Source organism: Platichthys flesus, chromosome 2, assembly GCF_949316205.1.
Source record: "Platichthys flesus chromosome 2, fPlaFle2.1, whole genome shotgun sequence".
Lineage (NCBI taxonomy): Eukaryota > Metazoa > Chordata > Actinopteri > Pleuronectiformes > Pleuronectidae > Platichthys > Platichthys flesus.
This window is the reverse complement of record NC_084946.1, coordinates 22,773,517-22,786,390: the sequence shown is the minus strand read 5'-3', so window position 1 is coordinate 22,786,390 and position 12,874 is coordinate 22,773,517. Positions and strand designations below refer to the sequence as shown.

Here is a 12,874-nt window from a genome sequence, read left to right as displayed (position 1 = left end):
ATGAGAAGTTTTTCCGATATGAGAACAATATTGCACATAATCATCTTACAAAACTCTAAGACTTCGTCCACAGTGATAGAACAGTGTACAACAAAAGACAACACCAGTCGGTTACAGTGTCTCTGACTTAAGTGATATATATTTACACACGGGTGAAGTCACCGCCCTCCAGGCCCATTCATTCGCTAACTCATAATCTCCTGTTTTACGTTACATAAGACTACTTGAGCGTGAGTGAAATATAACAAGGAACAATATAGTGAACTCATACTTTTTCATATTTTTTTTGCAAAAGACTTGTTTCTCAAGGTCGAGCCAAACTACTCCCGAGTTCTCAAAGTGTCCGACCTCTGACCTCTGACCTCCGCACCTTGAACAGTAAAGTCTTCACTATAGAAACCACTAAAACAAATACTGCCACATAGTACCATGCAAACAGCAATTATAAAACATTTAGAATTTCAATAAATAAACTCATTTCCCACAAACGTTTTCCCTTAAACATCAGATATATTTCCTTTTGGAATTAATTTAAAAGGCTCAGTTGATGCAGGCGATGTTGTGGAGACGATCCCAAAACAGCCATGTTCTTCAAAACCCCCCCTTTTTTTTGTCGAGAGTTAAACCGACAAACTCGATAAAGAAAGTCCTCATGAGTCGGCAGCCGGGGAAAATTGTAGAAAACTGGGAGTGGCTGCTCCTTCACGGGGGTCAAAGGTAGGTGTGTTCAAAACGTTTCCCAGACGCTAACGTGGAGCAGATCAACCAGAAATACTCTTATTCCAACATATTTTGGCATTTTTCTTTGCGTAAAATGAACAACTTGTCACTTTTAAAATTCACTTCAGTGATGGGGTCAAAGGTGGAATAATCCCGAGAATCAAATGACGAGTTTGCCCTCAGCTGTCATATTAATATATAATATTGCATCAAGGTTTTCTGTGTTGATTTCTAATAAAAACAAAAAAGCAAACCCTGTCCAGAGATCACGAGCCAAATGGTTCCAGGTCCTTGTCCTGTAGACGACCCCCCCCCCCCCCCCTCCACCGCTGATATGTATGTCTATACCCTTTATCTCTTTAAAGTCGCTCTAGTTATTTACAGTACAAATAAATCTATTGATACTAGCAGCATTCACAACATACGGTCCGACATTCAAGCAACACTAAAAACACTGAATACTGTTTTTTAAATAGTTCTACAAACTAATTTGTTTTGCTTTCCTATATCGTATATATATATGTATAGATATATCTATATATATATATGTATTTGTTTATATTTATATTTCTACTACAAGTGCAAAATGACCAAAAACAGTTTCTTTGAGAAAAGAAACAAAAGATATTGAAAGTAAAGTGACAGCTGTCCTTGGTCAGAGTGAGATGGTTCTGGAATTATTTTTTTAGAACACTTACGAAATCTACATATACAAAATATATGTGTAAAAAAATAAATAACATGATCACATGAGTCCGGATTTATTTGACTATTGCACATTCCTTCCAAGATGCACTTTTTTAAAATCTCTTCTTTTAAACCTAAATATGATTTTTCTCACCAGTCATTCAGTCAGGGACATGTGTGTGTCTGTGTGTGAGTGTGTGTGTGTGTGTGGTGTGTGTGTGTGTGTGTGGCTCTAATCATAGCCAACCTAGAGGATATAAAATCACTGGAGAATCTACTGCATAGAGTTCAGTCTTGTGGACAGAGCGAGTTTCCCAGCTCCAGCAGCCATTGTCATCTCTACTGGTTTAGAGTGGACCCTGCAGACGACCAGTGGACAGATGTTCAGACACATCTGTACGAGCTGATGTGACTCACACTGTTGTCTGAACATCTGCCTCCATCATCTCCAGGGCCACTTCCTAACCACAGCGTCGTCAACACACCAGTTGCACCAACACACCTCTGGTCCCTCTGACTTATCCAATAGAATTACTATGTCTCTTTGAAAAATACTTTGATATGGCACGTGTACGTCTCTAAAATTTGGCAAAAACAGCGATAGATCTTTGAGTGACAATCAGAAAAATGAGATACAACTATCTGATCTCGTCAATATATGTGTAAATTCTATCTATTAACATAAAATACATATATTTTGCTCTATAAGATGAAAAAACAACATTTATCGGTGATCTTTTTAAGCAGTTTTTCCCGGCGCAGTGCGGGTGCAGGTGCTCGTCGTGGTCACGGTGACGGTTATGACGGGGAGCCGAAGCCATCCAATAAATAAATAAATCCAATAAATAAATAAATCCAATAAATAAAGATGTAAAGTTTTTCCGAGCCGCCTCTCTGAGCGACGGAATGTTTCCTCTCCACTAGAAGCTTTTTAGTATGTCACAAAAATACTACACTCATACTGAACAACGCGCCAGAGCTTGTACATTATTTACAGTGATCCACACGAGGGTCGAGGGGGGGTGCTGGCGGTGATGATCTCCTCAGGGGGGGGGGTGTGGATAAGTGGCGTTGACTGCACTATCACACCGGCCTCCTGCGAGGAAACGCACAATTCACAGTTTAATCACGTGTCAATCTCTACAGACTAAGCTATAGCCTTGTTGAATCTTTTCTTTTTTTTTGGCACTAACAGTGGCGACAGGGATAAAACAGCCACTAGAGAGATGAGTTGAGAAGGAGGATGGGTGGAGAGACAAGTGATGGAGTAGAAACACACACACGCGCTGTGAGGATTTCATGCGGAAAAAGGGAACTGAGCAAGGTGGAGATAAATCTGCAGGTTTGATCCACGCGCTGGTTCAGTCTTCTCCTCCGAACATGGATGTGAATGTCACAGTTCATACGCAGCTGTCACCTCCTCTTCCTCCTCTTCCTCCTCTTCCTCCTCCTCCAGCCACTGGTCCTGAAAGTGTCTGATCACCACACTGGAACCAACAACCTGCACAGAGCTCATCGCAGCTCTCGTTCTCTCAGAGCAGGAGCTGCTTCCACGTCTCGCTCGTATAAAATCAACACAAATAAGAAGAATCTTCAGACTGAAACAAACATGCATGTGCGCTCACACCTCAGCCAACAACTCACACACACAGACACACACCTCCTCCTCCTTTTCGGTGAGTGACCTCCGACTCAGACATATCACCAAAGAAAAAAAAAAGTCTCTCGAAGGACAAATCTAGACACAGCATCTAAATTGGTCCAGAGCCCCCAACAGAGAGAGTAGCTTATGAGACTAGGATGACAGGTGTGGGAGCGGAGCGTGTGATGCTGCTCGTCGGTCTGCTGGGGGTGGAGCAGAGAGCTGCTGGAGCAGAGAGCTGCTGGAGCAGAGAGCTGCTGGAGCAGAGGTGCTGGAGCAGAGAGCTGCTGGAGCAGAGAGGAGCTGGAGCAGAGAGCTGCTGGAGCAGAGGTGCTGGAGCAGAGAGCTGCTGGAGCAGAGAGGAGCTGGAGCTGGGCGGAGCTGTCGGCCGGCTGGGAGAGGATCTGACACAAAGAAACGGTCGTGATGGTGATGATGAGGCAGCATTGATGAAGGAGCTCAGGTGACGCAGGGAGGGGGGCTGAGGGGAGGGTAGAGAGGGGGGTGGGGGGCTGGTAGGGGAGGTGGGGGCTGCTCTTTCAGGAGTAGATGGTGATGACCTCGCGGCCGCCTCCGCGGACCAGGAGGACCCGGTTGAGGCCGTCAGTGAGGACCTCCAGGAACTCCATGTCTGAGGGAGAGGGGTTAAAGAAACTGGAGGAAGCAAAACAGAACAAGCAGCCAATCAAACGATCAACAGGGATCACATGACTGGTGAGCTATGTCAGGATGCTTTTCATTTAAAGGTCCAGAACAGAACTTTTTCCTAACTATAATCTAGAGCCCTTTCATATTATTTAATATAATCATTTAATGAGAGGTCTAAAGGGTCTGTCACTCATTGTTTTTTCTTTTGCAACATTATATTTATTGATTCTGTTTTTGCAGTTTTCTCAAAGTGTTGTTTTTCATTTTAAGCCCAGTAAATGTAACCGTGATAAGACCAATACGATGACTGGCTGGTGAGCATAGTGGAGTCTTTGAATCACATCACAAAGAAATATACAACTTTTCATCTTATTAACTTTAACATAGCAGTGTTCTTTTAACAGCTTGACTCTGCTGCCCCCAGGTGGTCAAAAATGAGATTGCTGCAGATGCTCTGATCTGTGGAAAGGCAGTTTTGTTTGCTCCATGGCAGTTATCCCCTCTACGCTCAGGATGAAGGATACAGTTCTCGTCCCCTGTCCGGTTCTTGGGCGGCCCGGGCATGTTCAGGAGGACAAGCTTGGCCTCGGAGGACTTCTTGATGATGACCTCATTCAGCCGGAGCGCTGTGTGCATGCGTCGCACATTGAACTGATTCCTGAGAGAAGAGCAAAAAGCAAAGGAGGTCGAGCTCATTCCCACTGATGAAGGCCTGAATAAACTTTTTTTTTATTTTAAAGCATGTTATGCAGCATTTCATGACACCAAGCTGGTCGGGGTGACAGATGCTCATTCACACACAAATATTTCACCCACACATTTTCCATCCTCATGTGCTCATGTGGCCAGCTTGGTCAGTATGAGATGTGAATGGACTGAATGGGGTTTGTAGGAACTTCAATACTTACAGGTTCTCCCATTCGCTGCAGCGTGGCAAGAAGAGAAACACATGAATTCAACTATCAATTCCAAATTCTACAAACAACCCTAAACACCCTTAACAGCGTTCTGGCGTCTTTGCTCGTATATTGTGCAGAATAGATAAAATCACTCCAGGCTCTTTTTGTCGGAGGGTAATTCAGCTTTACAACAGGTAAAAGTTCACTGAGCATCACTCACGGCTTCATGTTGAAGATGTCTTTGATGGCCCCCCCGGGTGTGGCTGCGCCGGGCGGCTTGTCGGGCTCTCCGTCGCACTTCTCAGTCCAGGTCATCTGGACCTGCTCCCCGGGGCTCTGGGCCCCCTCTCCGGGGGTCAGTGGGGTGGCCGGGGTGGCGGGGCTGGCCGGGGTGGTGTTGTCGTGGATGAGCTGGACCTGAGCAGGGGGGGACACAGGGGAAGAGGCCGACTTTGACTATGAGACGAGAGGAAAAAGAGGACGGACGTGGATTTACATGTACAATACATGGGGGGTTCACAGAGTCCCGGTTGAGGTGGAAATGCAGGTAAAGCACAAAGAGCAACAGTGTTCAGAGAGAGAGAGAGGAGGGAGAAGTGGGGGTGAGAAGAATTATGTGTTGTTCAACTCTACATATCTTTTTCTCTTTATTAGAATAAGCAGTGATATCATTTCACAAGAAATATTATATTATTCAACAATAATAATAATTATAACTGGGATTTATATAGCCAAGTTCAAAAAGGTCACCTTAGAGAGTAATTGAAAGAAAATCAACAAAGATCTAAAAGAACAGAAAACAATAATTACAATGTCCGCTGAAAAATTGAGATTTGAGGTATACTTGAAGATTTAATTTCTGGAATCAAATGATTTTACCTCGGGCTGAAATTTGTATGTTGAAGGAAAAGTTCAACTACTTGGAAAATATGCTGATTCCTTTTCTTGCTGAGAGTGAGATGAAACCACTGAATCAAGCTACTGCCAGCAGCTTTGCAGCTGAGCACAAAAAACAAGGGAAACAAAACTCTTTGCATGAAAGAGAAAATCAAGACATAACTATGTCAACTATTTTAAATATATAATAATAAAAAACTTTATTTCTATAGCATTTATCCAAACAAGGTTAAAAAGTGCTTTAGAAAATACATGGGAATAAAATAACAGACTCAACAGAAATGAGCTAAACAACATAAAACATTTAAAAATCAGGCATCAAAAGACTTTCCTATTAAAATTTGTTTAAGCAACGATTTAAAAAATGTAAAGTGCTGACAAGTCTACTCCAAGTGTTGATTGGAAGATCTTAGATTTGATGAAGCTTTAGATGTTCTGGTTGGTGGATGCTGGTTCCTCCAGGTTACAGTCTCAATGCTAGGCTAAGCTAACCAGCTTGTAACTGTACAGACATTATACGTGCATCAAACTTTTAATCAAAGTCTCAACAAGGAAGCAAACATCAAACTTTTCCAAAATTGTTAATGCTTATTCAAGTCTTACAGAGTATTAGTTTTTCTATTTTGTCATTGCAGTTTTTTATGAAGATATTTTAAGTGTGTGTTACTTTGTTTTGTATTCTACCGCCTTATTGAATTAGGTTTTGTTTGTTGAATCTTGTTTAAAACTGTATAAAATGGGCTCTTGGATTTATTGAGCTCACACCTCATATTGGACATTTTTCCAATCTTCCTCGTCATGTGTGAAATCTCCTAAATGTGAGCACACACAGGAGGATCGGCTGCTGGAGCCCCTGATCATACCTCTTCCTCGGGCTTCTCCTCCTTGGCGGCTGCAGGCGGCTCTTCAGTCACGCTCAGCTGGGTGGTCACGGCGGCCGGGTTCTTGCGGCGGATCGAGCCGCGGGACGAATCAGTGATGCTCTGGATCTGTGATGAGACCAGTGAAGGAGGGAGAGATGTTGTTTTATGGTATGAAGACATTTTTTAAAGGAAAAGCAAAAAAAATTCCTTGATATCATCGCAAGGGTTCACTGATTCATGCAAAGTAAAAGCGAGGATGATTTTATTGCCCTGTATAAACCAGTGCCTGTAGTGAACAGCGATGGAGGGTCCTGCTCAGATTTAACTGTGGATATGCTTTTTGTCTAGAGGGGCAGATGTGTCACGTTGGGTCAAGTCAAGTCGAATCATCTCCAAGTCGCCTCGTCAAGTCATGTGAAGTTTATGAGCTTTTATAAACCACAGAACTTTACCTCTCTCTCCCGCTCGTTCTTGGTCAAGTTGATCTTTTTAAGCATCTGCGACCGTTGCTCCATCACCAGGGTCTTCTCGTACGTGTAGGCTGAGATGTCGCTGTCGTGCTTCAGTGAAAATGGAAAGAAAAAGTTTTTTTTGGTTCTTTTATCGTTCGCTTACGTCTGATCAAATCTCAGATGAAATATGTTTACATCTGTTTTCAAGAGCCACTCTTGAAACGCTGGGTTAAAAAAGCCGCAAGAAACTGTTTATGATTCAAACATGAGGATAGAGGGGAGCACACTTTGAACTGTCTTTGTTCTAATGCTTTCACGATGTTGTATTTGGAAAGTGACTGAAGTGATAATGTGAATATTAAAAAGTTGGAGAAATGACACCTGGTCACGCTCTGAGTGGATTCCCCTGACTCCAACCTGGGAAAGATTTCATTTTTAGATTACTGCTCGACAATCTGACAAGTACTCTGTTTAAAATATTCGGAGGCCTTAACCCACTCCGTGCTTCATGGTGTGATTACACCAATCAGCAGGCTTCAGTAATGCGGCTGTCAGGGGCAGTCATGCGTCCACGTTGGCTCCTTGCCTGTGAACAATGCTTATCATGTTTACTGGAGCAACGAGACAAGCCAGAGGCAGGTCGGCTTCTCTCGTTACGTAACCACCGAGATTAAAGTGCTCATAGATGTGTCTCTGTGTACGTGCTTACTGGTTTAACACGAGACCATTTAACTAACCATTTCTACAACTTCCACCATGGCGTCGATACGGAGGTGATAGAGGAATGTGGTCAGGTCCTTTTTCATCTGGATGCTGTTGTCGTCCATCTGGGCCACTGTGAAGATGCGCATCCTGCACTTCCTCCAAACCTGAGGAAGAAAACATATAAATTGTTAAACACTCTGTAGTTCAGGACTAAGTCATTTGTAAACCCTGTTTCTTGTCCCGAGATTGAAGCTGTTTTCTACGCACCTAAGAGTATTTAAACCTCAAATTTAATTTCTTAAAAGTATTTATGTCATCTCTAAGAAGCTTAAATCTGGCTGTATCTAGCCTATTGACCATTAAGTTTGTGCTTATGGTCTTAACCTCTTTGACCTCTTTCTCTCACCACTGGCTGTTCCTCAGTACCTTGTGCTGTCGCAGAAGGAAGGGCAGCAGCATCAGCATGCCTCCATCGTGGACGATCCACCACACGTCGATGTGACCCTCAGTGAAGCGCTCTCCATTGGACGGGAAGGCCGAGATGTTCTTGGGCACGAGCATAGCCAGGTTAGCAGCTGTGGTTTCTCTGACCAACTCTGTGGAAGCGGAAAAAACAGATGCAGCGGGCGTGAGCGTAAACAATTTTGGGATTTAGCCGTTTGGCTTTGGTTGATCTCAATGGGAAGTTTTGACTCTTATAAGTAGCCACTTTATGCTCATATGGCAGAAAAACTGCTGTGATGAATAATTCTGCTGCATCATCTCATCCTCTTATGTCTGAATATATCCCCCCCGTCTTTAAATACATAACACTGCATGATTAGTACGATTTTTCTTTGACCTTTTTCCTCAGCAGAGGTTAAGAAGCAGGTTGGGCTACAAACTGGAGCTGGTGGGGATTCTTTCTAGTGGATTTGCTTCAGCAGCTAAACAACAATTCACTTCTGAACGAATGAAATCAGCCACACGAATCCGATTCCGTTCCTTCTGGAGAGAATCACTTTCTTCCTTTTCTTTCCCTGTGACCCACCAATGAAGTTCCTCCAGGTCTGATTCTCGTCTCCCTGTTTCCAGTTGCGCGGCCACGAGACCAGCACAGCGTTGTGTTTCAGGCCTCCCAGCCCGCTGGCCTGGAGCAGGTGGGATGTAGCGTCACGCAAGTTCGACGACACGGTCACTTGACAGAAGCCCTTCACCTTCTCAGTCTCCATCAGTTTATGCAGTGCCTATAAAGATGGGACGGAGAGAACAATTGTTACCGAGGTGAAGATAACAAGTGAAAAACCTTAGGTATCAAACCAAGGTAAATTTCTAAACTCCATATACAGTAGTCATCCCTGTTATTGTCAAGAATAAAGTGGAGATTTCTTTTGTTTTGAGAATTTGAAGGATTTAACAGTTGAATGACCTGCTCTGCCTTCTGGGTCTGGCTGTAGTTCTCCAGGTAGGTGCCTTCTAGGGCGGTGCCAACGATGGTTAGACCTTTTCCTGCCTTCAGCTGGTTGGTCAGAGAGAGCAGACGGGGCTGCTCCACGTTCTGCTCGCTGTCTGTACTGACCAGCACTAGCAGCTGGGGCCTGTAGAGAGGGGAGAGGAAGTGAAAATACAGGGCAGGAAAAAAGGAGGTAGGCAAACAAAGTAGAAAAGGGCAAGAAGAGTCAAATGAAGGCATGAAGAAAGAAATGGCTGAGTTGGCCAAGTAAAAGTCCTAGTTGAGAAAGAGAGATGGAGAAAAACAGCATGAGAGGGTTGATGTGTTAATATGGAATCACAAACACTTTATGTAGTTTGACATCTGAGATGAGGTGAATCGTGGACACGTGAGAGGATGGCGGGACACGAAGGGGGGGGTCTCATACCTCCAGTTCTTGGTGTGCGGGGGTTCCTCATCCAGCCGCATGAGAGCGTAACGCGCGGCGCTCAGGGACAGACCTCGGATCCCGTCACCCCACTCTTTCTCCGCGCTGAGACACAGAGCAAAACACGAACAATAGCTTTATTCATCAGCTGAAGCACTGAAACAAGTCACATTATGCAGAGCGAGTAGGGATTGAGCGTCACCGGTAAATGTCACGTTAACATAATGTCACTCAGCACAGGGAATCATCCCAGCAGTTAAATCCTCAGTGTGCGCACGGCTCTGTGCTACTCCATTACAAGGATGGTCGGATTACTGAGCGGACCTCAGGGGTCAGGAGGCCGGTGAGGATCTACTGAGACAGAACTTTGGACTGGAGTCTGAAAATATCTCTTTTTATCCAGTGTTAACACAAATATTTAAGTTCAGAGGCAGTTTTTGAACCAGTAGCAACGTTTTGAAAGTTCGGCTGAACCAGCAAAACTCCGTGAAAGAGATGCGACACTTTAGAGGGATGTAAAATGTCTGTTAAGATACGAAAAGACACAAAATGATTACAAATAGGGGGGAAATGTATAGAATGAGATATTGATCTTTTTGATATTATAAAGAGGATGTTCTGCGCATATTTGCACAAACGACTAAAGCCCAAAACAAGCAGTGGAGCTATAAGTGCAAACATAGATCTCTCTTTTAAACTACAGAGACGTTAAAACGATTGTGGCTGTGGGCTTGGAAATAGCACACTTTTTAAATATAGTAGAAAAATGAATGCCAGGCAAAGCCAAAAAGCCGCCAGCATATCCAATCTCTCCGGGGGTCGGACTCCACTCACCCTGCAAACTCAATGTACTTGTAGATGGAGCCGGCGATTACCATGGCGACAATGGCATAATACCAGGAGCAGATGAACATGAGAGTGAGACACAAGCTCATCCCGAGGAAGGACAGAGCCCTGGATACGTAGAGAGAGAGAGAGAGAGAGAGAGAGACAGATGCAGTTAGACAAAGGGCAAGAGATACAGACACATTTCAGGATTTGAAAATTGGTTCGAACACAAGAACCAAGCCCTCTGTAGACCCTGAACTGACCAGTGGTAGAACTTGAAGCGAGGTCTCCAGTTGGGAGTCCTCAGCAGCGTCTGCAGGGCACAGGCCAGGTTCACGAACATGTAGCACATGAGGAAAAACCTGCATGGGACACAAACACAGAGAGTCACTCTAAAGCTTCTAAAAACTCTTCTTATGTCCTGGGATAAAACAGAGAGATGTCACCAAAGCAGTCCAAGGAGTGTGTTGGCTCAGTTTCCATCACATCTTCTGGCATTTGAATGTACTACCTAAGCAGAACAGGGATCGGCCCCTTTCGTGTGAAGAATTCAACCCTGAGCACATTGGTGTTATTTAGGGAACAGCCGGGGACTGGCTGCTCCCAGATCTCCCACAGTTTGTTCTTAGAAATGAAAGCAAATTAGAGATCGCTTCAGTTCTCACATGGAGAGGATGGGAGCCACCAAGTCCAGGGAGGCGATGAGGATGCCGCTCTCACAGATACAAGCTGTCAGCAGGAGGGACCATGTGGGTTCTCCGTTGGCCTTCCCATGGCCGAAGATCTGAAGGGACGACAGAAAACACCAGTGCTGTAAACCACTGTTTAAAAATATGCCTGTTTCCTGTCGGTCATCATTTGAAAGGACGGAAACATTATGCACATGATATGTAAATGAGCGTTCAGACTGACCCGGAGGGCGGGCACGATGCCATCCTTGGCGATGGCCTGCAGGAGCCGAGGAGCTCCTGTCAGACTCTGAAGCCCCGCCCCACAGGTCGAGAAAAAGGAGCCAATCACAATGACCCACGGTGACGGCCAGGCTAGCGTGCCAATCACCAGGTTCCCATGCACCCCCTCTCCGAACCTAAGGGAGATGGGGAAAAGGTTGCCATTTCAAACACATCACATCTCAGCCCTTTGTTGCACTTTCTGTAGCAAAGATAACATAACACGTATACTTACTTGTCTCTGAGGACCACACCCTCGATGCAGGCACCAAATAGAAACACACTGGACATGTCTGCACAGTTGTAGATCAGGAAATGTATCACACAGACAGGGGGGTATGTTTTTCAGATGGGGGATATCCAATATATGATCAGCTTAATTTACAAAAAAAAATTCTAAGCCTTAACTTTGATGATGCATTCGATGATCTGATAAATCCATTACCTTGATTTGCCAGGAAAAGACATCAATCGATTTAGTTTGGGATAATATCTCAGAGATCAGTGACATTGTAACTAATATCCTTCTGCTTTATTAACTTGTGATTGCAAAGGCAGCTCGGTGATGCGATTAGATGTTCCTAATCAAATTGGGTTAGATCATGAGCAGATTAGCGTAAGATAGATCAGAGACATTCAACATGGCTGCCTCAGAGGATACAGAGGCCTGTAATCATGTATAGTTTTTATGTTGTGTGTAGCCACCAAGAGACGACAGGTAAATACAAATATACAACACAAAATGCTGTATGAGGACGATGGAAAGTAAATTCCAATGTTAAGACCGAAAAAAAATCTTGGAAATTAGTAAAACCATCAGGGTTTAGGAAAAGAAGGAGTTATAAGTAAGTTGTAGGTCACATTATCACATTATCTTGTGAAAATCTATCCATTCATATGATATTTGCTCTCAAAAAATGTGACACTGCTTCTTATTATCCTGCAGGGGGCAGTAGCGAGAGGATACAGACTATGGAGGTGGTGGTGATGGCTGCAATGGTTCCAACAGGGATGGACTTCTGGGCATCACGCAGGTCACCGGAGCGGTTGGAGCCAGCCATGATCCCTGAACAGATTGTCAAGAAGGAAACACGGTCAGAGATTCACACACATGGAAACAACACGTGTGTGTTAGAAAGCAGCAGAATGTCCATTTATTCCTACACACGTATGACACAGATTCTGATGCAGAGTGAGTTCACATTTTAACAGAGTTTTGAAGAAAACCTTATCTTTTAGGTCATAGTCTTACGATAAGCGTCCGGCTGCAAAACTCTCACACAAAGAACATGAATGTTATTTGATTAAAGTCAGGAGAACACATGAAGTTTCACCTGTCACAGACGGGAAGTAGATGCCGACCAGCAGCGTGAAAAAGCTGGCGATGTCAGCCAACACGTAGCGGTTGGAGCTGGTCAGAGGTTGGTCCTGCTCCTCCACTGAGTCCATGTTCGTCCTGGCAATCAGGTCGCCCTTCTCGTAGTAGTTACCGAACAGGTTTTCTTGGTGGATGCGAGGGATGTGGGGAGGAATGAAAGAACAGGTGAGTGTTTCGTGTAAACTTGATGTTGGAATCATGACCTGATATCATCTGAATGTACGAAGCCTACAGAAATGATTCACCCCCCGTTGAAGGTCAATAAAAGGATAAAAGACATTGTCACATCTTAAAGCAACACTATATAACTTTAACTTTGACTGCTTAGTCCACTCACTTAACTGAA

General features: G+C 44.1%; 1 protein-coding gene across 3 annotated transcripts in view; it reads right to left on the bottom strand.

Annotated features, from left to right (window-relative positions):
* Positions 1–3,553: 3,553 nt before the first annotated feature.
* Positions 3,554–12,874, bottom strand: part of slc12a5a (solute carrier family 12 member 5a) — a 125,341-nt gene continuing 116,020 nt past the window's right edge. For 2 of the 3 annotated variants that reach the window (XM_062406490.1, XM_062406504.1), the window contains exons 9-25: positions 12,485–12,652; positions 12,118–12,216; positions 11,386–11,443; positions 11,113–11,287; positions 10,866–10,984; positions 10,464–10,562; positions 10,207–10,326; positions 9,373–9,477; positions 8,922–9,090; positions 8,544–8,739; positions 7,940–8,109; positions 7,546–7,677; positions 6,809–6,916; positions 6,357–6,482; positions 4,817–5,052; positions 4,222–4,355; positions 3,554–3,680 (exon numbers count right to left, since the gene is read on the bottom strand). In XM_062406490.1, the coding sequence (XP_062262474.1) occupies positions 3,589–3,680; positions 4,222–4,355; positions 4,817–5,052; positions 6,357–6,482; positions 6,809–6,916; positions 7,546–7,677; positions 7,940–8,109; positions 8,544–8,739; positions 8,922–9,090; positions 9,373–9,477; positions 10,207–10,326; positions 10,464–10,562; positions 10,866–10,984; positions 11,113–11,287; positions 11,386–11,443; positions 12,118–12,216; positions 12,485–12,652 (2,306 nt within the window). In that variant the 3' untranslated portion in view covers positions 3,554–3,588. The remainder of the gene's footprint in view (positions 3,681–4,221; positions 4,356–4,816; positions 5,053–6,356; positions 6,483–6,808; positions 6,917–7,545; positions 7,678–7,939; positions 8,110–8,543; positions 8,740–8,921; positions 9,091–9,372; positions 9,478–10,206; positions 10,327–10,463; positions 10,563–10,865; positions 10,985–11,112; positions 11,288–11,385; positions 11,444–12,117; positions 12,217–12,484; positions 12,653–12,874) is intronic. The other variant, XM_062406497.1, reaches the window with a different exon arrangement.